The sequence below is a fragment of the Thalassophryne amazonica genome, chromosome 16, assembly GCF_902500255.1.
Source record: "Thalassophryne amazonica chromosome 16, fThaAma1.1, whole genome shotgun sequence".
Taxonomy (NCBI): domain Eukaryota; kingdom Metazoa; phylum Chordata; class Actinopteri; order Batrachoidiformes; family Batrachoididae; genus Thalassophryne; species Thalassophryne amazonica.
Window position 1 is genome coordinate 39,424,082 of NC_047118.1, and position 27,914 is coordinate 39,451,995.

Genomic DNA, 27,914 nt, shown 5'->3' on the forward strand with positions numbered 1-27,914 from the left:
GCACAAAAATAAATTAAAAGGTTAGATGAGCTGAGATTATGAGGCCAATTAGAATTCAGATGGCCCTCATTATGTAATAACCTCAATTATTTTAAATGATTAATTATTTGTTTTAAAAAAATGTTGTGAAACATGCTGATTTCATATTTTCACAAGCCACGGTAACAACGTGAAAGTATTTGTTTAGTCTGACTACGTACATGCTACTAGTGAGTCGTGCAGGACTGAAGCGACTGATTTTTTTTCCCCCCTTTTTATCAGCTCAAACAATCCCCTTTAATCCCCTAGTTGCTCCCGGTGTGTAGTGAGTGCCTTGTATGGCAGCACCCTCACATTGGGGTGAATGTGATGCATTATTTGTAAAGCGTTTTGAGCGTCTCATGCAGATGGAAAAGCACTATATAAATGCAGTCCATATGAACAAAATAAATTGACGTGTGTTATTTGTAAGCTTCCTACCTGTGAACAGTATGAAAAAAACATTGCTAACTTGACAGTTAGACAAGCTTGTGAGCAGATGTCAAATAAAGTTGTAAAACAGCTAACTGATCATCTGCAGAGGAATGGTCTATTTGAAGAGTTTCAGTCAGGTTTTAGAATTCATCATAGTACAGAAACAGCATTAGTGAAGGTTACAAATGATCTTCTTATGGCCTCGGACAGTGGACTCATCTCTGTGCTTGTTCTGTTAGACCTCAGTGCTGCTTTTGATACTGTTGACCATAAAATTTTATTACAGAGATTAGAGCATGCCATAGGTATTAAAGGCACTGCGCTGCGGTGGTTTGAATCATATTTGTCTAATAGATTACAATTTGTTCATGTAAATGGGGAATCTTCTTCACAGACTAAAGTTAATTATGGAGTTCCACAAGGTTCTGTGCTAGGACCAATTTTATTCACTTTATACATGCTTCCCTTAGGCAGTATTATTAGACGGTATTGCTTAAATTTTCATTGTTACGCAGATGATACCCAGCTTTATCTATCCATGAAGCCAGAGGACACACACCAATTAGCTAAACTGCAGGATTGTCTTACAGACAAAGACATGGATGACCTCTAATTTCCTGCTTTTAAACTCAGATAAAACTGAAGTTATTGTACTTGGCCCCACAAATCTTAGAAACATGGTGTCTAACCAGATCCTTACTCTGGATGGCATTACCCTGACCTCTAGTAATACTGTGAGAAATCTTGGAGTCATTTTTGATCAGGATATGTCATTCAAAGCGCATATTAAACAAATATGTAGGACTGCTTTTTTGCATTTACGCAATATCTCTAACATCAGAAAGGTCTTGTCTCAGAGTGATGCTGAAAAACTAATTCATGCATTTATTTCCTCTAGGCTGGACTATTGTAATTCATTATTATCAGGTTGTCCTAAAAGTTCCCTAAAAAGCTGCAGCTAGAGTACTGACGGGGACTAGAAGGAGAGAGCATATCTCACCCATATTGGCCTCTCTTCATTGGCTTCCTGTTAATTCTAGAATAGAATTTAAAATTCTTCTTCTTACTTATAAGGTTTTGAATAATCAGGTCCCATCTTATCTTAGGGACCTCGTAGTACCATATCACCCCAATAGAGCGCTTCGCTCTCAGACTGCAGGCTTACTTGTAGTTCCTAGGGTTTGTAAGAGTAGAATGGGAGGCAGAGCCTTCAGCTTTCAGGCTCCTCTCCTGTGGAACCAGCTCCCAATTCAGATCAGGGAGACAGACACCCTCTCTAGTTTTAAGATTAGGCTTAAAACTTTCCTTTTTGCTAAAGCTTATAGTTAGGGCTGGATCAGGTGACCCTGAACCATCCCTTAGTTATGCTGCTATAGACGTAGACTGCTGGGGGGTTCCCATGATGCACTGTTTCTTTCTCTTTTTGCTCTGTATGCACCACTCTGCATTTAATCATTAGTGATCGATCTCTGCTCCCCTCCACAGCATGTCTTTTTCCTGGTTCTCTCCCTCAGCCCCAACCAGTCCCAGCAGAAGACTGCCCCTCCCTGAGCCTGGTTCTGCTGGAGGTTTCTTCCTGTTAAAAGGGAGTTTTTCCTTCCCACTGTAGCCAAGTGCTTGCTCACAGGGGGTCGTTTTGACCGTTGGGGTTTTACATAATTATTGTATGGCCTTGCCTTACAATATAAAGCGCCTTGGGGCAACTGTTTGTTGTGATTTGGCGCTATATAAAAAAATTGATTGATTGATTAAATTACTGACAGACGTGCAGCAGTTAATAATACATTTCTGAATAGATGCTTGGATTAGATACTTGGAGAGAATCAAATGGGTGTTTTGTTTTCAGTGGTAGTATAAAAATAGTTCTTTTGGCAGCATGTCTTAAATGTTTGGCATCTAACCTGTAAAGTGTTGGAGCCACCAGATCCATTGTGGATGTTTAAATAATATGCAAACTCCAAATAAAATAAGCACAAAATTTGGCAAAAATGTTTCTCCAAAGGAGACTTCTAATAATTTCATCTTCAGGCAGCTACCTGTGTGAAGTGCCTTGAGGCAACTCTGTTGTGATTTGGCGCTATATAAAGGAAAATAAATTGAAAATTGAAATTGAAATAGTGACAAAAGACATCATGGAGGACATGTGGAGTCAGTTCACAATGAAAATTCTTAAGTCAGTTGAACTAAAGTCTTCCTGAGATTCACTTTGGACCACTCAGTCAATCAATACTCTCCGTATTCTCATCCAAAAATCAATCGGTTACTGCAGCAACGGCTTCTTGTGCCCGAGATGGGGGACAAACAAAGAAATGCATTAAGAGGCAGGGTGAAACTGGAATGTTCTAAAGCTGCAAAGCCAAATTATGCGTGATATTTCTAAAAGCACAGACATGCAAACACTTTTGGATAATGTGGAGACATCGTACAATCGGTGGTGCACATAAAGAAGCCTCTCAAAAGATTACATTTTAATTCAGTTGAAAGGAAGGTCAAGAAAACCTGCTGAAGTATGTGACACAGAATAAGTTGTTTGAGGATGGGTAAGGTGGCCTGGGGGGGGTACTGTCTTGATACTGCTAAGAGCAGTGTTTCTGCCACATCAAAGCTGTTCCAGTGTCTCACACACACATGCGCACCCATATCAATAACACAGGCACATACATTCAGACACTTCATACAAATAATCCTCTGGCACACATTCACCACTACAAGCTGCAGACAGTTCCATCATTGTCATTTCAACTCTGAACTACTTTCAGAGCACTCAGGTTACTTCAAGAATAAAATATCAGGAGGTGGGTCTTACATAAACAATCTGATATGAAGTTTACAACATCCTGAAGCATACATGGAAGACTTAAGACATTTACTGTGAAGACACGCAGGATACAGAGAATTTCATGATCTTAACTTCTTCATGGATAAAAAAAATACACACATATACATAACCCAGGAGTCAGACAATCTATACAAAATCACATTCTACTGTGCATAACATCTGTAATGCAATTCAACAAATAACAGGAAACTGCCTGTGCAAGAAACTTCTGCTTAATCAGAGATGTGATTAAAACTGTGCAGCATTTGAAAAGAAACCCCCAATTGACCTGGTATAATTTTTCTAAATTACACTATATTTTTGCATTTCACCTTAATATTTGTGCATTTTTGAAGTTTTCCTATGATTTATGGAGCAGATTATTTGATATACTGTATTTTTGTTAAATCATACACCAAGATTCTTTCTATAATTCCCAGATGATTTTCTGCTGTTATAATAATACTTAAAATATACAGTTCCTCTGGTGACATTTGTACATTCAAATGAATATTAAAATGAATGTACTGAAAAATAACACTGAAAATGTATGAATCCTGAAGGCTTTTTTAAAAGTGTAACAGAAAGGGCATTCAGCATGAACACATGCAGCTATTTTCCTTATCTTTCTTGCTTTGATATTTTTGTGCTCAGCACAGTGCATGTGGTGCAACAGCAAGAGGTGGCACACAGAGAAAAGAAAATACTTTGGTCAAAATTGAGCCTTTGACAATAAACTGAGTACAACAGTCAGTGAAAATCATCTGATAATTCCCACCAATAACAATAATAAATTAAATCTGACAACATAATGGATTTGTGCAACAACTATAGAATAAAGCATGTGAACAAAGTAACGTACACAACAGCCAACAAACTGCTGTAATTTAAATTTCAAAGGGATGGTATTAGTCTAAGATAGACGGACAGCCTGCTGCAAAAGACAAAATTCTCAGACACAAGGCACTGTGCAGGAATTCCAAATATCACTGCAGTCACAATTTCTCCAAAGTAGAGCTCACGGTCAACCTGCTCCCACAAAAGTCCATGCCAATACTCAAGTCCCTTTGGTTGGTCCCTTGTTTTCACTCAGGGACACTACAGCAGATCTGAGGTGGAGCTGCATGTTAATTCAGCACAAGTTTTACACCAGGTGCATTTTACGATGCAAATTCACATTATGGGCAGGGGTGGGTTTGAACTGGAAATCTTCAGCACTGGAAACAAGTGCAATTAACTGCTTGGCCACCACCCCTTATACCAATACTTTACTAGCATTAAGAAGCATTTTTTTTACTTTAGTATATTAGAGCACTGTTCATGGCTAAGTCTGTGTGTGTATCCCAGTTGTCAAATATGAAAATACTCCAGCATAGACATTTCTGTCAGTGTAATGGTCGTACCTGTGCGAGCAGCAGCCTGACAGCCTGTGTTGCTTCGTGGCTGAGCTCCGTCACACCCCTCCTCTCCACCGCCTCCATCACCTGGAGCAGGTCGGGATCCCACAGCAGGGCTGCACTGCCATGCTGCAGAAGCTGCAGGCAACACAAACAGCTTCATGACATACACCCAAGACATACATACAGTTCATTCATTCTTGTACAGCTCACAGTGGACAGATGCCCACGATGCTTATTTAATCACACTGCGGTGTTTTAAAAGCTGAAGGACTGTAATGGACAATTCCAATCACAGATTACAGATCATTAATAAAGATCACTGCCATTGTTGCTATGGAATGTTGCTCAGTTAAATGAAACTGTGCTTCTCTTTTAGCATTACTGTAAGTTAATATAAAAGTCACATAAATGTGCTGACACCTGTGTAAAAATTTGAAAAGCATTTGAAAAATATGGTGTTCATGCATTACATTAACCAAGTTTATCTACATTTTGTGTATACAATGCACCCACAACAGACAAAAAGCCAGACATACGTCTTGACTAACCAGTGTGCATTCTTGGATATAATGGAAGGGATTAGGAAGGACAAGATTATACCAGTGGTAATGGAAAACCTGTTAACTTTTACATTGTGGTGATCTCTACACTATTATATGTGTAAATGAGTTGTTCTTTTTCTGTTAAAGTTGGAGTGTGTGATTATTTTTTGTAATTTGCCTTTGTATCAAAGCATGGCTTGTTACGCATATGAAAGCTGCATAATCAGCAGTCTATGCTTTTGTCCCAATCATGTTTAAAATCCCGACCACCTGTGAAAACAAGCCCCGCTGTTTGTCCACCCGCTCCAGCTGCTGGTAGGTGTAAAGAATGCATCAAACTCACAAGTGTAATGAGGGTGAGAGTAGCAGGGTGCAAAAGCCAGTTCTCTCCTGAGTTGAGCAAGCAGTCGAACTGGAATCGTCTCCAAGTTTGACACACGACATTCTTGGCTAACACAGAGCAACACAGGGGAAGAAAGAAACTAAAAGTCAGTACAACTAATTCAGATCATCTCATTTTACCTTTGTCCTATTCACCCTTGTAGTGCAGGTAGTTCAATGGGATAAGGAGTTCAGCTACCAATATACAGACATGGGTTTGATTCCTGGTTATGCTACCTGTATGTGAACTTTGGCAAGACACTTCTTACTGTTCCAGTCCAGCTTGGACTGGAGAAATAACCTGCAATGGATTAGGATCCAGAATCCAAGGATAAATGCAGGCCTCAAGGCTTAAAGTATACATGACTGATATATGAATGTACAGTTGAGTAACAGCTACAGTACCGTGTAAAAAACAATGCTGAAAGCAGAGATACATACAAAAGATGCACAGTTGACTATATCCTTCATCCACAGGACTGTTCAGATGACTGAAGTGAGATGGAAGCCTCATGTAGGCAACAAAAAATGATGGGAATGTTCTTGACAAATCACTCTATGACACATTCCAACAGCTCTGTCTGGTATATTGATTGGTCAGGTGTGCAGTGGCATCACAACCTGGTCTCACGGCAAGTCGTGATTCAGCAGCACGAAATATACATTAATCTGTTGGTTCGTAATATTATGATGAAAAGCGCCTCATTTTCATCATGGCAGCACAAATTCATTCTAATTCATTCCGTGATGGCTGCACGAAATTAAAAGTGAAGCGGGGTGGGTCAGGGGTGGTTATGGTTAGGGTGGGAGTAAGGAGTAAGATTAGGTTATGGTTAAGGTTAGGGTCGGGGGTAGGAGTAGGGTTAGTAATAGTGAGTTAAAAAACCCCGTCACGAAGATTTGACTCATTTCGTCACAGGAGCATGAAAAAAAAATATGAGACTGGGGTGGGCATCAATAGCCTGGATGAAATTCCTTCTACTCGATCTGTCAAGGCCAGTTTGGGAGCATACACAGGTGCCATGTGCCACCACATCCACTATGTCATACAAGTGCCTGGAGTCCTGGAGGTCAAACACCCAGGCAGACAACCGAACCATCTCCACCTGTCACTAGTAACCGTCTATCTAACCTCAGCAGGGGAAAAACGTGACTCCTTGGTTTTCTGGAGCTGCTTGGGCCCTCAACACTGAGGCACCTGCATGCTTATACAGGCACTGAGAAATGCATCACATGGCCAAAATGTCAAATCTGACATTTTCTCACAAGGCAAGTGATACTCCTGGTCTCACTCCTCATCTGAGTCTCCCTAAATGACAGTTTATTTGACACTAACTCATTACAGCTGTACCCTAGCACCAAAGACATCCAGTCATCACCCCAGGTCACTGCTTAGCATCTAGGTATGACAACCATACAGTAAGACAGGAAGCACCAGAACTCTAAAGACTTGGACCTTTGTCTCCTGTAAAGATATAGGCACCATCTAGTGATCTCTGTAAGATCTTCTCAGGTATCTGCCAATCTCAGATTTGTGTTGAATTTTATTTACATTAACGCCCCTGCTCTGTGGAATGATCTCCCTGCATTAATAAAACAGTCAGATTCTGTAGAGCAGAGGTCTCAAACTCATTCCAGAAAGGGCAGAGAGGGTGCAGGCTTTCTTTACAACCACCCTCTCTGCTCTTTCTGGAGTTTGAGACCTCTTCTGTAGAGACTTTCAAGTCCAGACTTAAGACACACCTATTTTCCCTTTCATATCGCTAGCATACTGGCATAGTATGTTACTATTCTTTCTACCTTTTTAAATTCATTTTATTAGGAAACGGAGTGGGCCGCGGCCTCAACTTTATCTAAATTCTGGGACTTTTAGTGAACCTTAGGGGTAGTGGCCGGCGATCACCCTAGAATTTTTTGTTTTTCTTGTTGCTTCCTTCTGAAAAATTCTACTGTATTTGTTGTCTTTCCGATGCCTGATTCTGTTTTTTCTCTCTGTTTGAGGTGCAGCTCCAGAGATGGGTGTGGTGTCTGTTTCTGCAACCCTCCCGTCCTGTGCACTGGCAAAATATCCTGTATATTTGTTTTGTAAATTGTTTTGTAAATTGTGTTGAGTGCATGGCCCAAGCAGAGGGTCACCCCTTTGAGTCTGGTCTGCTTGAGGTTCCTTCTTCAAATCATCAGAGGGAGTTTTTCCTGACCACTGTTTTTTTTTTCATTTGTCTTGAATTTCCTTCTACAAGAGTACAGTGGGCCCCAGACCCGGGGTCTAAAGCTGCACCCTTAACATTACTGACTTTGTATCCGAGGGGCTCTCTTCAAGATGGTGACCTTTCCTCTCCTCAAATACTGCCTTTGATCTCCTGCCCGACTTCTCAAGTCTGAGTAAGCGGAGCAGTGAGAGATCTTTTTCTTCTCCCCAATGGACCAATTTACAATGATGCAGTTTCACTGGATTCTTTTAGCCCATTGATGGTGTTGTTGCTGGGGTCCAGGATCAGAACTATCTGGTGGATAACACCGCTGATCTGGTGGCTGACCCAGCTGAGTGCTGCTACAGAGGAGACATCTCCCCGCAGCACTGGGAGAAGTTGCACCATTTTCTTCATACGCCCTGGTGCCTAGGCACTTTGTGGAGGTTTTAGCTGGGGTTTGTTTCTTTTGAAACATCCTCATACCAAGATCTCTCCTGGAAAACCCCTTCACAGTGGGACCGAGGACACTCGAGGCTTGTGTCCAGTAGGAAATCCAACCCACCTCGTCTGTGTGCTTGCTCTGGGGGTTGGTAAGGTTAGACCTTACTTGTATGAAGCACCTTGAGGCAACTTTGTTTTGATTTGGCAGTATATAAATGAAAAAAAATTGAAAATTGAAATAAATTGAAATTCTACTGGGAATGAATGTGAGATAGTGATGATAACCACATGACAACAAACAAGGAGAAACCTGTAGAACTTGTCAGTATGTAGACTCCTGTAATGTGACTCTTTTTATGATAAATGTTTTGTTCCACACTAACCTGAATGTTTCACACATAGACAATCTCCCTAAAACAAATACACTGTCACTCCACATTTATTCTCGCAAATATGTTGTGAGTGCACAGATATGTTGTTCAACGCGTTCTCTCTAAAATAACACCTGACACACTTAAAACTTTCTCATCATTCTTATTCCTCAAATGTCTCTCTCTCACAACCCACACACACATCACCACACACACACACACACACACACACACACACACACACACACACACACACACACACACACACACACACACACACACACACACACACACACACACACACACACACACACACAAGTGCACATGTATAGATTTATGACACTGCCTCATTCACAAACCGTCTTTGTGTTTGATACCTGTAGTGGGACTCTTCCTGCGGATGAAACTCAGCAGGGAGCCCAAGCAGTTGACTGAGGCTCTCAGCAACAGCTCATCCTTCTGAGGAGAAAAAGACATGCTTGAGTAAAGTATGAGGAGTCAACTTTTCAAAAACAGCATAAAGAAAAGAAAATCTTCCATATCCCAGAGCCAAAAAGACAAATAGGCTTTGCATGAGCAGACACAAGCACAGCCATAGATGCACTATAAACAGATATGGACAACAAACACACAGAGAGATACTGTGCACATTCAGATGAATGTGTGCCAGTGGACGGGAATGCAGCCAAAGAGAACAAGAATCGCACCAGATATAATGACTAAATGAGCATTTAATAATGCATCTCTCTGCCACTGTAGCATTTCTGGCATTGAGGACTATGATGTGGCCAAAAATACTTAAGTAGGCCAGGGAGATATTCAGACGACAGTCGATCGTTACACCTAATCTTGGGGCAGAGAGCAGACAGGAGAAGAAAGGAGTGGATGAGAGGGAGGAGATGAGGGAGGGGATGAAAGAACAGGGGAGCAGGAGTGTTTCAGGTAAGAAAAAGGACACGTACTATAAGGGCAGAGGAGGAGATGAAGATGAAAGCAGAGGTTAAAGCGAGATAGTGAAGAAAGCAAGAGGAAAGTAATGGGGTATGAGCAAGAAGAGAGGATGAGAGCAGAGGTAAGATAAGCAGAAGGGTGAGCACAGGAGGAGCAAATGAGTATAAATGAAGCAAAGATCAGTGAAGGGCATGAAGAATAGGAGTAATGCAGGGGGACGCAGTGTTTCCTCAACAATATCAGCAGGACAAAAAGAGCAAAACAAGAGAGAGAGAAAAGGAGAAATAGGGGACAGTTACAGTGAACCATAGAGCCAATGCTCAGTACAAAACTGCAGGGAATGTCACTGGTGTGGAACCAGCGGATGGCACACTGCATCACAGACATGGGATAAATATATATATATATATATATATATATATATATATATATATATTAATGATTATCCTAGACTTTGTGCATTCAATCTGAATTATTATTTATTTACAGTGAGGAAAATAAGTATTTGAACACCCTGCGGTTTTGCTAGTTCTCCCACTTAGAAATCATGGAGGGGTCTGAAATTTTCATCTTAGGTGCATGTCCACTGTGAGAGACATAATCTAAAAAACAATCCGGAAATCACAATGTATGATTTTTCAATAATTTATTTGTATGTTACTGCTGCAAATAATTATTTGAACACCTACCAACCAGCAAGAATTCTGGCTCACACAGAAGCCCTCTTATTCTGCACTCTTTACCTGTATTAACTGCACCTGTTTGAACTTGTTACCTGTATAAAAGACACCTGTTCACACACTCAATCAATCACACTCCAAACAGTCCACCATAGCTAAGACCAAAGAGGTGTCTAAGGACACCAAGGACAAAACTGTAGACCTGCACAAGGCTGGGATGGACTACAGGACAACAGGCAAGCAGCTTGGTAGAAGACAACAACTGTTATGATTATTTATTAGAAAGTGGAAGAAAAACAAGATGACTGTCAATCTCCCTCGGTCTGGGACTCCATGCAAGATCTCACTTGTGGGGTAAGGATGATTCTGAGAAAGCTAAGGAATTACACAGGAGGACCTGGTCAAATCAAATTAAATCAAATCAATTTTATTTATATAGCGCCAAATCACAACAAACCGTCGCCCCAAGGCGCCTCATATTGTAAGGCAAGGCCATACAATAATTACGGAAAAACCCCAAAGGTCAAAACGACCCCCTGTGAGCAAGCACTTGGCGACAGTGGGAAGGAAAAACTCCCTTTTAACAGGAAGAAACCTCCAGCAGAACCAGGCTCAGGGAGGGGCAGTCTTCTGCTGGGACTGGTTGGGGCTGAGGGAGAGAACCAGGAAAAAGACATGCTGTGGATGGGAGCAGAGATCAATCACTAATGATTAAATGCAGAGTGGTGCATACAGAGCAAAAAGCGAAAGAAACACTCAGTGCATCATGGGAACCCCCCAGCAGTCTAAGTCTAAAGCAGCATAACTAAGGGATGGTTCAGGGTCACCTGATCCAGCCCTAACTATAAGCTTTAGCAAAAAGGAAAGTTTTAAGCCTAATCTTAAAAGTAGAGAGGGTGTCTGTCTCCCTGATCTGAATTGGGAGCTGGTTCCACAGGAGAGGAGCCTGAAAGCTGAAGGCTCTGCCTCCCATTCTACTCTTACAAACCCTAGGAACTACAAGTAAGCCTGCAGTCTGAGAGCGAAGCGCTCTATTGGGGTGATATGGTACTATGAGGTCCCTAAGATAAGATGCGACGTGATTATTCAAAACCTTATAAGTAAGAAGAAGAATTTTAAATTCTATTCTAGAATTAACAGGAAGCCAATGAAGAGAGGCCAATATGGGTGAGATATGCTCTCTCCTTCTAGTCCCCGTCAGTACTCTAGCTGCAGCATTTTGAATTAAATGAAGGCTTTTCAGGGAACTTTTAGGACAACCTGATAATAATAAATTACAATAGTCCAGCCTAGAGGAAATAAATGCATGAATTAGTTTTTCAGCATCACTCTGAGACAAGACCTTTCTAATTTTAGAGATATTGCGCAAATGCAAAAAAGCAGTCCTACATATTTGTTTAATATGCGCATTGAATGACATATCCTGATCAAAAATGACTCCAAGATTTCTCACAGTATTACTAGAGGTCAGGGTAATGCCATCCAGAGTAAGGATCTTGTTAGACACCATGTTTCTAAGATTTGTGGGGCCAAGTACAATAACTTCAGTTTTATCTGAGTTTAAAGCAGGAAATTAGAGGTCATGTTGTGTGGGCCGCCAGAAGAGGAGGTACTGCTGGCCCACCACCAGAGGGCGCCCTGCCTCAAGTGCGGGCTTCAGGCACGAGAGGGCGCTGCCGCCCCACAAGAGCGGTCGAGGTGACAGCTGTTACTCATCGGCTATGACAGCTGTCACCAATCATCTACGCCTCACCCCTGATAAAAGCAGGACGACACCTCCACCACGTCGCCGAGATATCGTCCTATCAAGGAGGTAATTTGTTCTCAGCCATTGTTTTGTCTACCACAGACAGTATTTGCTTGTGTTATTTTTGCAGTAGGTTTTGTGAGTGCTTGTAGCTGGAGGCTGGGTTTGGACTGACGTCTTCACTCCAAACCTTTGATAAGTACACTTACTACTGCACGTGCCAGCTTTCTGGTGTTAAGGTGGAGGTGTTTTCCCACCTGACTTGCTGACTGTTTTTGCTCTTCGCCAGCAGTACCGGATCCGACACGCGGAGACGGTGGCAACCTGGGGGAACTCGGGACTTGGCGGCTCCAGTATTCTCCTGGTTCGGTGGCGGAGGAAATCGTGTGGTTCCGGTTCTTCTCCAGACGGACGTCTCCTATCGTCGAGCCTGCCCACACGACACCTTGATTGATTGACTTTGTATTCATCCTGAAATCTGCTGTGTATAGTTGTGGCATTCACAACAGTAAAGTGTCCAGATTTGACTTCTTCTATTGTCCGTTCCTTTGCGCCCCCTGTTGTGGGTCCGTGTCACTACACTTTCACAACAGGTCATCCATGTCTTTATGTCTGTAAGACAATCCTGCAGTTTAGCTAATTGGTGTGTGTCCTCAGGCTTCATGGATAGATAAAGCTGGGTATCATCTGCGTAACAATGAAAATTTAAGCAATGCTGTCTAATAATACTGCCTAAGGGAAACATGTATAAAGTGAATAAAATTGGTCCTAGCACAGAACCTTGTGGAACTCCATAATTAACCTTAGTCTGTGAAGAAGATTCCCCATTTACATGAACAAATTGTAATCTATTAGATAAATATGATTCAAACCACCGCAGCGCAGTGCCTTTAATACCTATGGCATGCTCTAATCTCTGTAATAAAATTTTATGGTCAACAGTATCAAAAGCAGCACTTTTGGTCAATGACCTGAAGAGAGCTGGGACCACAGTCACAAAGATTACATTAGTAACACATGATGCTGTCATGTTTTAAAATCCTGCAGGGCAGCAAGGTCCTCCTGCTCAAGCCAGCACATGTCCAGGCCCATTTGAAGTTCACCAGTGACCATCTGGATGATCCAGAGGAGGCATGGGAGCAGGTCATGTGGTCAGGTCAGAGACCAGAATAGAGCTTTTTTGAATCAACTCCACTTACCATGTTTAGAGGATGAGAACAACCCCAAGAAAACCATCCCAACCGTGAAGCATGGGGGTGGAAACATCATACTCTGGGGATGCTCTTCTGCAAAGGGGACAGGACGACTGCACTGTATTGAAGGGAGGATGGATGGGATCATGTATTGCGAGATTTTAGCAAACAACCTCCTTCCCCCTCTTCCCTTGAAGATGGGTCATGGCTGGGTCTTCCAGTATGACAATGACCCCAAACACACAGCCAGGGCAACTAAGGAGGGGCTCTGTAAGAAGCATTTCAAGGTCCTGGAGTGGCCTGGCCAGTCTCCAGACCTGAACTCAATAGAAAATCTTTGGAGGGAGCCGAAACTCCAAACCTGAAAGATTTGGAGAAGATCTGTATGGAGGAGTGGACCAAAATCCCTGCTGCAGTGTGTGAAAACCTGGTGAGAAACTACAGGAAACGTTTGACCTCTGTAACTGCAACAAAGGCTACTGTACCAAATATTAACATTGATTTTCACAGGTGTTCAAATACTTATTTGCAGCAGTAACATGCAAATAAATTATTAAAAAAATCATACATTGTGATTTCCAGATTTTTTTTTTAGATTATGTCTCTTACAGTGGACATGCACCTAAAATGAAAATTTCAGACCCCTCCATGATTTCTAAGTGGGAAAACTTGCAAAATCGCAGGGTGTTCAAATACTTATTTTCCTCACTGTATTTATTTATTTTTGGTTGTCAAAGAGAAATATTAATATCTGCAAATCCTCATGTTCATGATTTTTGTTACCTTCTTATAACTGAAGTCATAGTGACAAAGGCCAGTAATTGGAATCTTATCAAAACATAACCATATGCAGGAGTAATGAGCCGCACCCTCGTGTAAACAATGCCATTAAAGCTTCTCATACAGCTGGCACGCAGCAGAAGAGAAAGCTTCCTTGTATTTTCACACATTCCTCATCTTTCATTTGCTCTCATTAAGGATCGCAAAAGCAGATCATCCGTCTCCCTCTGTCCTTTGCATCTTCTTCTGTCACACCAACCACCTGCAAGTCTGCCATCTCCACATTCATAAACCTCCTCTGTGGACTTACTCTTCTCCTTTTGACTGGTGGCTCCATCCTTAGCATCCTTCACCTGACGTACCCTGTATTAGTGCTGAGCAACTAATGGAAATTGACAGTTATAACCTATCACCAAATTCCACTTTTTGTGAGATACTGACCTGCCAAAATGAGGCGGGTGGTAGGGAGTTAAACTTTTATCAACAATACTACAGTGAAAATGTTGATCCTGCTGCTGCTTAAACTCCCAAATACAGTGAATCCGGAAAGTATTCACAGTGCTTCTGTTATGGTTGGAATTGTGGGTTATGTTATTTTGGGTTTTATTTTTGTCTTTTGATGTCATGGTTGGTTTTGTGTTCCCTGTATTCTCTTGTCCTTTGTCTGGGAGTTTAGTGTTGGGTGTGTCTTTCCTGTTGTCCTCCATTTGCCACACCCTGTTCCTGATCTTTTCTCCTGACCTGTTTTTGATTTCCCCTGATCACCTCCTGTATTTAAGCCCCATGTTTCCCTCCTGTCTTCACCAGATTGTTTCTGCTTTTTGCCAGACTTCTAGCCTTGTCTCACAGTGTTCTTGTTTTCTAGTTTATGTCTTGTAATGTACCGACTGTCTGCCTGTTTTTTTTTTTTTAACCTCGCCTGCTGTTACATGTTTTGGACACTGTTACTGTTTTTTTGTTTGCTGCCCTGTGTACCTAACTTTGCTTGGCAACCAAGTAAAACCTTTCGAATTTCCACTTGTGTGTCTGAGTCCTGCAATTGTGTCCAGCCATTTCATGTCTCAGATCCTGATAGCTTCACTTTTTCCACATTTTGTTATGTTACAGCCCTATTCCAAAATGGAATAAATACATTTTTCCCCTCAAAATTCTACTCACAACACCTCATAATGACAACATGAAAAGTTTTTTTTTTATTTTTCTGCAAAGTTATTAAAAATAAAAACCTAAGAAATCACATGGACATAAGTATTCAGACCTTTTGCTCATTACTTTCTTGATGCAACCTTTGGTAGCAATTACAGTTTCAGGTCTTCTTGAATATGATGCCACAAGCTTGGTGCACCTATCTTTGGGCAGTCTTGTGCATTCCTCTTTGCAGCACCTCTCAAGCGCCATCAGGTTGGATGGGGAGCATCAGTGCACAGCCATTTTCAGATTTCTCCAAAGATGTTCAATTGGATTCAGGTCTGGGCTCTGGCTGGGCCACTCAAGGACATTCACAGAGTTGACCTGAAGTCACTCCTTTGATATCTTGACTGTGTGCTTAGAGTCACTGTCCTGCTGAAAGATGAACGGTCGCTCCAGTCTGAGGTCAAGAGCGCTCTGGAGCAGGTTTTCATCCAGGATGTCTCTGTACATTGCTGCATTCATCTTTCCCTCAACCCTGACTAGTCTCCCAGTTCCTGCTGCTGAAAAACATCCCCACAGCATGATGCTGCCACCACCATGCTTCACTGTAGGGATGGTGCATGGTTTCCTCCAAACATGACACCTGGAATTCACACCAAAGAGTTCAATCTTTGTTTCATCAGACCAGAGAATTTTGTTTCTCATGGTCTGAGAATCCTTCAGGTGATTTTGCCAAACTCCAGGCGGGCTGCCATGTGCCATGTGCTTCTGTCTGGGCATTCTACCATACAGGCTTGATTGGTGGATTGCTGCAGAGATGGATATCGTTCTGGAAGGTTCTCCTCTCTCCACAGAGGAATGCTGAAGCTCTCACAAAGTAATCATCAGGCTCTTGGTCACCTGCCCGACTAAGGCCTTTGTTAACGCCCAAAATGTGAATCAGCTGCAAATCGTTAATTATCTGCAAACCGTTTTCAGTTTAAGTAGTTTATGGATTTCAGTTTACAGATCAATTACTGCAGGAAATCTTGATCACAAACCCAATCACTCCAAAAATGATTTTCTTTTTCTTTTTCTTTTTTTTTTTTTTTTTTGGAAGGGGGTGGGGGTCCGAGCAGCTCTCGCTTCTGGTGTCAAGCACCTGACCCTGCTGGGTGTGTCCCACTCAGAGGACAGTGTTGGGGGAGGAGTTTGACTGAGACGGTCCACCTGTCAAACAGAAACGAAGGCGTCATACTCACAGAGGACAGAAACCGCTCCCCCCCTTCCCAGGTAAACGGCTCAATAATCTTAAGAGAAACATTTTGCGAGACCCGCATTCACATTTTGGGAGATCTTTTTTCAGTATTAACGTTTTGCAATTAACGATTGCAAAACATGTGATCTCAGGGTGCAGGACTGCTTTGTGTCCCTAGGGTGAATAAGAAGTCTGTGGGTCATAGAGCTTTCTCTTATCGTGCCCCTGTTCTGTGGAATGATCTCCCTGCGGCAATAAAACAGATTCTGTGGAGACTTTCAAGTCCAGACTTAAGACGCACTTATTTTCCCTTTCGTATGGCTAGCATACTGGCATCGTATAGTTCTACGCTTTTTACTCTTTTAATTCATTTTATTAGGAAACGGAGCATGCCACGGCCTCAACTTTACCTAAATTCTGGGTCTTTTAGTGAAGCTTAGGGCTAGTGGCCAGTGATCACCTTAGTATTTCTTCTGTTTTTCTTGTTGTTTAATGTTGACAAATCATACTGCATTTCTTGTCTTTCTGATGCCTGATTCTGTTTTTTCTCTCTGTTTAAGGTGCAGCTCCATCCAGAGATGGGTGTGGTAGTTGTGCTGGAGACCCTCCTGTCCTGTGCACTAACAGCATTTTCTGTATATTTGCTTTGTGAATTGTTTTGTAATTTATGTCTGTAGCATGGCCCAAGCAGAGGGTCACCCCTTTGAGTCTGGTCTGCTTGAGGTTTCTTCCTCAGAGGGAGTTTTTCCTTACCACTGTTGCTTTGGGGGTTAGTAAGGTTAGGCTTACTTGTGTGAAGTGCCTTGAGGCAACTCCTTTGTGATTTGGCGCTATATAAATGAAAATAAATTTGATGGGAAAAACGGTTTGCAGATAATTCACGTTTTGGGGGTTAATACTCAGTTTAGACAGGCGGCCAAGTCTAGCAAGAGTTCTGGTGGATCCGAACTTCTTCCATTTACAGATGATGGAGGCAACTGTGCTCATTGGGACCTTCAAAGCAGCAGAAATATTTCTGTAACCTTCTCCAGATTTGTGCTTGAAGACAATCTTGTCTCAAGAGACCTACAGGCAATTTCTTTGACTTCATGCTTGGTTTGTGCTCTGACATGCACTGTCAACTGTGAGACCTTATATGTAGACAGGTGTGCCTTTTTGAAATTATGTCCAATCAACTGAATTTACCCCAGGTGGACTCCAATTAAGCTGTAGAAACATCTCAAGGATGATCAGTGAAATCAGGATGCACCTGAGCTTTTGAGCTTCATGGCAAAGGCTGTGAATACTTTTTTTTTTTTTTATGAATTTGTAAAAATCTAAAAAAACAAAAAAAAACCAACTTTTTTCACATTGTCATTATGGGGTATTGTGTGCAGAATTTTGAGGAAACAAATGAATTCCATCCATTCTATAATAAGGCTTTTAACATAACAAAATGTGGAAAAAGTGAAGCACAGTGAATACTTTCTGGATGCACTGTAATGCCTCTTCTATTTCAATCATCCTGACCACCAGAGGGCGGTGCTTTAGCACCTGGATAACAACATGTGCGCAGCACAGAGGTCAAGAATATATACCAACAAAGTCACGCCATTGGATGTGACCTGGGTGACGTCACTGATTGTCTTTATATACCAGACGCACCCAGTGCTCGCTTCTTTTTCTACATTCTCGCATTCTTAGAGGTTGAGAACGCATTTAGCTGCGATTGCAGCTCTCGCTTGTAGCCTCGCAACCCACCTTTGGTTGGAGCTACGTGCACTGCACACGTCCTCCAGAGGCTGCGAGACACAGCTTCACCGTTTTTTGTATTCTTTGACTGACGCCTGTCGTGAGTACACCTTCCTAAACGCCGGGTGCGCGCCTTCGCTGCTGCCCTGCTGGGTATTTTCCCCTGTGCACATTAGCTATGTTGTTTCGACGAAAACTGACTATTTGTTTAGTTGTGTCACTAACCCCGTTAGCTACATGGTAGTATGTGTATCAGAACCAGTATAGTGTACTGTGTTGGGCTTGCCGTGAGTGTTTTCCACTCCTTGAAGTACTTCGTCTGTGCTGCCGCCAAGTTTAACAGCTCCGCTAGCAGCTAGTGTTGTCATCGTTGCTGTAAGTGACTTAGCACTTGGGCTGTGAGTTTTTCAGCTGTGTGCATCGTGTTATTACTGTGGCTGTGAGTGTTTCACGCTCCGGGCCTTGTATTAACTTTTACACTGTGAGTGCTTCACTCTCTGGGCTTTGTATTAGCTTTTACACTGTGAGCGTTTCATGCTCCGGGCCTTGTATCAGCTTTTACGCTGGGAGCGCTTCACGCTCCGTGCCTCGTGTCAAGTCTGCAGCTGGGAGTGCTTCACGCTCCGTGCCTCATGTCGAGTCTGCGGCTGGGAGCGCTTCATGTTCCGTGCCTCGTGTTGAGTCTACGGCTGTGAGTGTTTCACGCTCCGTGCCTCGTGTCAAGTCTATGGCTGTGAGTGCTTCACGCTCCGTGCTTTGTGTTAGCATTACGCTGCGAGTGATTCACACTCCATGTCTTGTGTTACTATTTACACTGCGTGTTATGCCTAGTCTACACTGGCAAACTTGACCAAACTTTTGTTTGCAAACATTACCAAACACTGCGTTTGCTTATGTTTGGCTTGGGCGTCCATACTATGAAACAGTACCAAACATTACCAAACAAATGTTTGGTAATGTTTTCCAATGTTTTGTACTTTCCCTCTAAAAATGATCAGAAACAATGGCAAAATTCAAGGGAGAAGTCATCAGGGCATCTGCAGCAGTAATATGTGTAATTGCTGTGGAACGTCGCCGCCGCCGCAAAAAACAACACAAGCCTCGCTTGTGGTGCAAATCCTGGATTAAGAAAAGACACAAGTATAGGGCCTACAATTGCCTTCTTAAAGAAATACAGTCCTCAGACAAACCAAGTTATAAGAACTTTCTGAGGATGGATGAGGCAGCTTTCGAGGAATTCCTTCAGAAGGTGGAGCCACTGATACAAAAGCACTTGACTATGGTGTTGTATAGGCATGGATGTTTCTCATATTACTCAATTAAATTTTGTATCTCTTCAAATCCCCACACTCGTTCTTTCTTGGAGGCTACCATTTTGTCCAACTAGTAATTCACATGATCACCAGCTCTTCTCTGATTGGCTGTTTGTTGGCAAACTTCACCAAACATGTTTTCAAGAATGAACATGTCCAAACTTTTGCAAACTAGTTTGGTGGTGTTTGGCAATACGTCCACACTACCAAACTCAGGCAAACTTTTCATGGCAAACAAATGTTTGCTAGTGTAGACTAGGCTTGATTCACGCTTTGTCTTTCTATCTGTAACCGTCAGGGCTTGCGTTAGCCATCTGCAAGCAGTCCACAATGTTGACAGGGCCTTTGTTGCATGGCTGTAGTACCTGTTTGGCCCTCGTGTCTTGGGATCGGACACCTGAGGGAAGCCCTGACTGGTGATGCCTGTCTTAATTGTGCCAGCATGCCACTGGCAGAGAGATCTGCTAAACTTGCAGCATTGGAAAGTGGAATGTCTAGTGCGACTTTGGCCTCCAGCCCCAGGAAGGAACCAAAGGGCCGTAAACGCCCACATGCAGGAGCCCCTTCTGCTAAGAAGGTTACTCATGACCATGCTTTGGCTGAAAAGGTCGAAACGTAGACTTCTGAGTTTGCTCAGATTAAGTCCTTGCTTCTGAATCTATGGCCTAGGGATGCCGTGACAGTTCCTGTTGTCCCTAATGAGGCTGATCAGACCAATGTAGTTACTCAGCAGGAGGAAGATGTCATGTCTATTGCTGCGACTGATTCCTTGTACATGACAAGTGATATAAACTGTGTGGAGGATCGGGATGAGAGGGGTCTTTCTCCAACCCATTCATTAGTGGACTCTCACACCTCTGAGGCAGAGTCCCTGCCGCAAACCGGACCCGGAGTATCCTTTGTCAAGCAAGCTGTTCAGTTGGCTTTATCCAGGCTTGGGGTCGACAATCCCCCTGCGGAAACCAGGGGAAAACCAGGGGTGCTCAATTTGTGGCCACACCACGCTTGGTTTGCCCTCTCTTTGTTTTGACCTGATCCAGCAGGTATGCTTGGAGTTAAATTTTCAAGACAAAAGGGGGTTGTCACCCATCCTGGGATCTGCCAGTGTTGTGTGTGCGCTCTACTGCCCTTGTGTGTGTCTTTTGTTTTTGGATTCCTGTTTCAGTTCTGTCCTCACCTTTATATGATTTGTTTTGTCTGTTGCCCACGCCCCCTTTTGGTTCTCTACGTGTGTGTGTGCGTGCCCCTGGGCTGTGTCTGTCTGGTGTATGTGTGAACCTTTCTGCTTCATGTCCAGGTTTTGTATGAGTCCTGTGTGTGTGTGTGTGTGTGTGTGTGTGTGTGTGTGTGTGTGTGTGTGCGCGCGCGCATGTGTGTGCGTGCATGCGTGTGTGCCCCTGGGCAGGATCTGTCTGGTGTTTGTGTGTCTTTGTGGTCTGGGTCCCGTATGTGTGTGCATGGCAATCGTGTGGGTCTGGTCTCCCCAGGATCTGTCATTCATGTGTGTCCCGTTTTTGGTGTGTGTGTTTGTGTATGTGGGGGTGTCCCCCACTGCTAGTCTCCTTCGTGTTCCCTCTGCTGTCTGTGTGTCTTATTACTTCCTGGTTACAGGTCCATCGTGTCTCAGTGATTTGACTCCTGTCGTGTCTCTGTTTCCTCTGCCCTTGGTTCTCCTTGTCTTTGTGGTTGTGTTCAACTGTTTTGTATTTGTAACTTGTATTTTGTCTTTTGGTTAGCATTTTGATCTGTGTTTGAGAGACTGAGAGATTGTCATTTATCATGCTGTTTGTTTCTATGCCATTGTGGTTTTGTATTTTATGTTCCTTTAGTTTCCCTGAGTTAGTGTTGGATTCTTTATTTTGTTGGGACTTCCCTGCACCTGTTTTTGCTCACCCTTGTGGATGAATAAAGCACTGTGGATTTTTGTACTGCATCCCTTTGTGTCCTGGCTGTCTGCTACCGGGGTTTGATTTGACTCTGGTCTAGCTCCAACTGTAACAGCCAGTGATGACTGCAGATGAGGGTAGTGTAAAAAAGAAGTATTTAACTAAATGTTCATTTATTGGTCATAATCAAAGTAAAAGTTGGAAATAATCCTGATATTTATTTGGAGTCATATTGCTCAGCCATACCCCACATCCCTCTTCTTCACATACCTAAGCTATCTCAATCTGGCCTCTCTCCTACCTGGTCTGCCCCTCTAACATGCTCACTCCTAATCACATCCATCCTTGTCTGTAACAATGAAAATTTCAGCATCTTCAGCTCTGCCTCCTGGGTTGTTGTACTACCACCTTCAAGGTATACAACAAGAGCTGGTCTCATGCCTGTCTTTCCTTTTTCTCTCTTGCACATAGTTAGTTCTATGACAAATACATGCCACTCATCTCCACCCTAGGTGTCGTCTCTTCCTCACCTCTCCACCTCAGTCTCTGTTACTTTAATTGAACAGTGTATCCCAACTATATAATCTCATCCTACTTCACAACCTCAACTCTTTGCAACCACTCCATTATGTCCCTTCCCTCTAATTAAGGCACATGCCCAGTAAAAAGTGTCAAATGTTTCTCACTGGTTGCTTATTGTTTGCCACACATTTTTCTGTTTTATTTAGGCTATTCTAATTCATTCTGTTTTCCTGTCATTGCAGAACCAGTTCCCTCCTGCTACACAGCATGCACAGTCCTCATTCAACCCACCTGTTTCACAGCCTCCTGATTATCTCTGCAGCATGCAGAATGTGTCACTCCAGAACATGTTTACTCCTGCTACATAGTAAGACACCCTGCATCCAGCTTACTGTCACCTGACCTCACGTGTTTCAGTGTCATTATCATGTACTCATTCATTTTCTGCCACTTAACCAGGTCCGGGTCACAGATTCATTATCATGTACAGTTGATTTAGTATTCTTTTGGTGGTGGTGGTGGGGTGGGGACGGGGGTGGTGGTGGCATTGTAATCACATTATTCACTAGCTCATGGAACTCCCCTGGGTTCCAACTGGCAAGCAATCATTGGCACCCAGATCTCAAAATAATAATAAAAAAAAGAAGCACAAGAACTCTAAAGACTTTCCATCTTCCTGCAAACGCCTGCCATACAGCTTAGACTACAGGTGCAGCGATATCTTGGTAAGTGAGTATGGATGTTTCTATCCCTTCAGAAGCACGAGTTCCCGCTTTCACCTATGCAGTTAGTGTATGCATAAATAATCAAAACATAGCTAATACATGATTAATAAACAGATATTTTAAGTCTTTTTTGTATTTACTTTAATTTTTTATGAAAGAATTCTTATGCTGTAACAGTCTGTCAATTTTATCCAAAGCGTGAGTACACATTACAGTTTAGGGCTGAAAAAATTTAAGATGTCTGGAAAGTGCATTCGACAGATTGGCGTCCTGGCCAGGGTGTACCCTGCCTCACGCCCTATGATTGCTGGGATAGGCTCCAGCATGCCCGTGACCCTTAATTGGAGTAAGTGGGCATAGACAATGGATGGATGGATGTAAAGTGTATTCTGAATAATTATACATTAAATAAAACTAGCGTGTTGCCCGTTGGGTTTCACAGGTTCTAGATTGGGTAGTGTTTATAAAATAGGTAGCTGATATTTTTCAAAAGTGGTAATAAAATGTGCAAAGTTTCTATAATGAGTTGGAATAGGGTTTGAGTCCACAATGCGTTTAGAAGTTTAAACCATAACAGTTTTTTGAAGAAGAGCTCAACCCTTTTATTTCCTCTTAATTATGTAATTTTTAAATGTAAATTTTCTGTCTTAATGTATTTATAAATTGTTTAGTTTCTTGATTTCATATACACTATTATTATTATTGTTATTATTATTATTATTTAATATTTAGTTCTATTCTATCATTTTATTTTTAAGTGGACCACAATGGAAATTTTATTTTTAAATGGACCACAATGGAAATAAGTGTTTTCACTTTCTTGTGCCATCCATGTATTTGTAACATATTTACAATTATATTATGTACTTTGAACTTATTAAATAAAATCATGCACACAGACATGTATTCACGTTTTTAATATAGAAATTATTTACTGCTTCCTGCTGGATTGGAGTGTGTGTCTAGAATGTAAATATCAATGTCCACTGTTCAGAGTTGTTAGCTAGCTTCTCTAAAAATATTAATCCTATCAACGTTCAGTATTGCGCCATTCATCCTTGACCCAAAATACATAAGCACACCAAATGGCAGCTCTCCACAGTTTGTGCGTGATCAAAATTGCACGCATGCACAGCTTTTTATCTTTTCTGCAATCTGCTGTAAACAGGTGCTTTTAATTTGACAAACAGACAGTGGCAGAAGACATTAAAAGCAATACACATTTCACTCATGGTACCAACATGACACTTAAGTCACTCATGATAACAGCAACATAACACGTAACTAAACTGAGTAATCCAATTGAACTACAAAAACACAATAAATTAGTCACACTAACAATACTGTTAAACTAACATGAACCACAATAACAACATTTAAAATCTCAACACCCCAAACTCCCATGGTGCATTGCAGCACAACGTCCATTGTTTACTGCTTAGCAAAAATTGCAAATTTCTCAAAAAAATATTTGTCCTATCAACTTTTCATTTTTACAGCATTCATCCTTGACCCAAAATACATAACATACCAAATGGCAAATGTCAGCTCTTCCCAGTTTTGCCATTTTCGAAGCCATACACATGCGCACACACGCACACAGAGGCCACTTGGCTATTATAATATTGATGAAGGAAAGCTGGTGCTACAAAGTTCAACCTGTATAAATACAACCTCTGGCAAAAACTAAGCAATGACCCAAGTTACACAGGCATGATACAAAACAACTTTGTTCAACAGTTGAACATTCCAATACCAGCAAACTAATTCACAAAGTTCAGCTACTTTGCTGAACAAAGCTGAAATTAACTACATTTATTTACTGTAATTAAGGGCATTGTTCTCTCCAGATGAAATAGGAGGAAGTGGGTGGGGTGGGGTGGGGTATTATAGACCACTAATCAGGGAGGAAAAGAATCCCACAGAGGAAGTGGCGCATGCTGTAAACCTCCATATTCTGCTCTGAATGATGAACATTTCTGACTATTTTTTTAAGGTAGGTATACAGCAAACCAATTTTTTTTAAGAGTATACACTATGTGTGTGTGTGTGTGTGTGTGTATATATATACTCAACAAAATATAAACGCAACACTTTTGGTTTTGCTCCCATTTTGCATGAGATTAACTCAAAGATCTGAAACTTTTTCCACATACACAATATTACCATTTCCCTCAAATATTGTTCACAAACCAGTCTAAATCTGTGATAGTGAGCACTTCTCCTTTGCTGAGATAATCCATCCCACCTCACAGGTGTGCCATATCAAGATGCTGATTAGACACCATGATTAGTGCACAGGTGTGCCTTAGACTGCCCACAATAAAAGGCCACTCTGAAAGGTGCAGTTTTGTTTTACTTGGGGGGGGGAACCAGTCAGTATCTGGTGTGACCACCATTTGCCTCACGCAGTGCAACACATCTCCTTCGCATCATCCGTGAAGAGAACACCTCTCCAACGTACCAAACGGCAGCGAATGTGAGCATTTGCCCACTCAAATCGGTTACAACGACGAACTGGAGTCAGGTCGAGACCCAGATGAGGATGACGAGCATGCAGATGAGCTTCCCTGAGACAGTTTCTGACAGTTTGTGCAGAAATTCTTTGGTTATGCAAACCGATTGTTCCAGCAGCTGTCCGAGTGGCTGGTCTCAGACAATCTTGGAGGTGAACTTGCTGGATGTGGAGGTCCTGGGCTGGTGTGGTTACACGTGGTCTGCGGTTGTGAGGCTGGTTGGATGTACTGCCAAATTCTCTGAAACGCCTTTGGAGACGGCTTATGGTAGAGAAATGAACATTCAATACACGAGCAACAGCTCTGGTTGACATTCCTGCTGTCAGCGTGCCAATTGCACGCTCCCTCAAATCTTGCGACATCTGTGGCATTGTGCTGCGTGATAAAACTGCACCTTTCAGAGTGGCCTTTTATTGTGGGCAGTCTAAGGCACACCTGTGCACTAATCATGGTGTCTAATCAGCATCTTGATATGGCACACCTGTGAGGTGGGATGGATTATCTCAGCAAAGGAGATGTGCTCACTGTCACAGATTTAGACTGGTTTGTGAACAATATTTGAGAGAAATGGTGATATTGTATATGTGGAAAAAGTTTTAGATCTTTGAGTTCATCTCATACAAAATGGGAGCAAAACCAAAAGTGTTGCGTTTATATTTTTGTTGAGTGTATATACCAGCTCTATAACACCAGTGCCTCTGTCTAATAACTTCTTAAATGATAACATGGTGATCTTTAATGGATTGCCTATTTAATGACAAATGCAAGCTGCAGGAACACCAGCTTGCCTTTTCTGTAATAACAAACAAACATCAATACACTATATTCATGTAATAACACCTGGGAGCCTCCGACCTGCAATGGTTTGCTAACCACTAAATCAATTGAAAGCTCATTTTCTACACAAACCTTGTGTTACATGCACACATGCCCATGTACATGCACACAGAAGAATCACTAAAGCATTAACCACAACAAATGCTTCACTACCTTCCTTTCTGCACAACTATGAGGAAACAAATCCTTTGACGGGAGTATGACAGAACAACTAGAGAACTGAGAAGATGCAGACACAAGTGAAAATAGCATTATTTTAACAGGTGGATGGCACAGTTAAGTCTCTGTGGAGTTGGGTGGTATTTTATACAGCACACTAAAATTCATCTTTTGAGGGAAATCTGCATTGGACTGTCATCAATTTCACAATCACAACAATTCAGCATTCTGTTCCACTATTTTCTCCCTGACTATATAACTGTTGTTAAACATGAAAAAAAAAAAAAAAAAAAACTATTTTCTGTTAATTTATTGTCCTGCGAGTCTACCTCAAAGTTTCTGTCCAAAGTGTACATCTGCTACAAAACACACACAGAGACATATTGCTCTCAACTGTTGGAAACAGTTGGGTGGAAAAAAACTTACATTCTGTATGTATATATGAACATTAGATGGTTAGACTGGCAATGTACGACAAACACCATCCACAGTTTTGCAAACATATACACTTGCACCTGATTTCTCAAAATACAGTGTATCAAGAAAGTATTCACAGTGCTTCACTTTTTCCACATTTAGTTATGTCATAGCTTTATTCCAAAATGGAGTAAATTAAATTTTCCCTCCAAAATTCTACTCACAACACGCCACAATAATAACATGAAAAGTTTTTTTAATTTTATTTTTACAAACTTATTAAAAATAAAAAGCTAAGAAATAACATGTACAATAATGTGTAAATACATGTAATAACATGTATTTACACCGTTTTCTCAAAGCTTTGTTTATGCAGTTTTGGCAGCAATTACAGCCTCAATTCTTCTTGAACATGATGCCACAAGCTTGATGCGCCTATCTTTTGGCAGTTTTGCCCAATTTTCGAATAAGGCTGTAACATAAAAACTATGTTGAAAAGTGAGGCGCTGTGAATACTTTTTGGATGTACTGTAAAAAATACAAAAGAAAAGAAATACTCCAACCTGTAAAAGGCATCCAGTGAGAGCAGTTGTGAGGCTTTGGGCCCCTTTGGAGCCAAGTGGGTACAAAGCCCCGTCTGTGAGCCCCAAGGGTCTGGGCCCAACCAAGTCAGGACCAGTACTCACACACACCATTTCTGACACCAGGTCAACATCAAGCAGAGCCTGCAGCAACCTGAGAGAGCTGACTGGAAAGAGACAGGAGAAAGGTAGACTGGTGAATGTCAAATAAGCACAGAAAAATCAGTAAGCACAGGGAAGAATAAGGAGTAGGAGGGGGTGACATCCAACAAATGATTGAAGCAGGCAGCAGAAGAAATTGAAGGCAACTGATGATAAGACTGTCAGGGCCTAATTACAAAACAATAATAAAATGGTCATGAGGAACAGCTGTAAAAAAAAAAAAAACATGAAAGTTCAGTGAAGACACATGGGAAATTCAAGCTTATACCCCTGTCACACATAGCCAGAATCACGCAGAATGGCGTCACAATGACGAATCAGCACACAACCGAAAAGTGTTGGGTTTCAGTTCCAAAACGCCCTGAGAGCCATCTGTGAGTCCACATAGTTGGTCAAAATTGGCCAGCGGCCCCAAGTATGATGCACATGTTCAAAACTCTCCGGGCGCCATTGAGATGGGACACCTATCCAATGGCGGTCTGAGCGCCATCTGACCGCAATTTACATATTCTGAAGGTGGCATGAACAGGACCCGAAAACAATTTGAGCACGTATGAGGGAACCTCAATGATCCGGATGTGTTCTGACACGGCTGACCATGCCTCTTTTCCTCCCGACTGCGTCAGATTATGGCAATATTTGACGTGTCGGGCATGGTTCCTGCACATTCTTGCTATGTGTGACAGGGGGTTTAGGTTTGATTGGTTATCTTGTATGAAAATCCTTCTTTGTTAAACTTTACCATGAA

The 27,914-nt window shown here is 42.0% G+C and overlaps 1 protein-coding gene and 1 long non-coding RNA gene across 2 annotated transcripts in view; one reads left to right on the plus strand and one right to left on the minus strand.

Annotated features, from left to right (window-relative positions):
- Positions 1-27,914, minus strand: part of LOC117527330 (meiosis inhibitor protein 1) — a 176,069-nt gene that overhangs the window by 353 nt on the left and 147,802 nt on the right. The window contains exons 27-30 of the mRNA XM_034189645.1: positions 26,987-27,171; positions 8,976-9,057; positions 5,557-5,663; positions 4,675-4,806 (exon numbers count right to left, since the gene is read on the minus strand). Of these exons, the coding sequence (XP_034045536.1) occupies positions 4,675-4,806; positions 5,557-5,663; positions 8,976-9,057; positions 26,987-27,171 (506 nt within the window). The remainder of the gene's footprint in view (positions 1-4,674; positions 4,807-5,556; positions 5,664-8,975; positions 9,058-26,986; positions 27,172-27,914) is intronic.
- LOC117527333 overlaps positions 18,089-27,914 on the plus strand; it is a 45,462-nt gene continuing 35,636 nt past the window's right edge. Inside the window, exons 1-2 of the long non-coding RNA XR_004565496.1 lie at positions 18,089-18,148; positions 22,012-22,136. This is a non-coding gene — a long non-coding RNA (uncharacterized LOC117527333). The remainder of the gene's footprint in view (positions 18,149-22,011; positions 22,137-27,914) is intronic.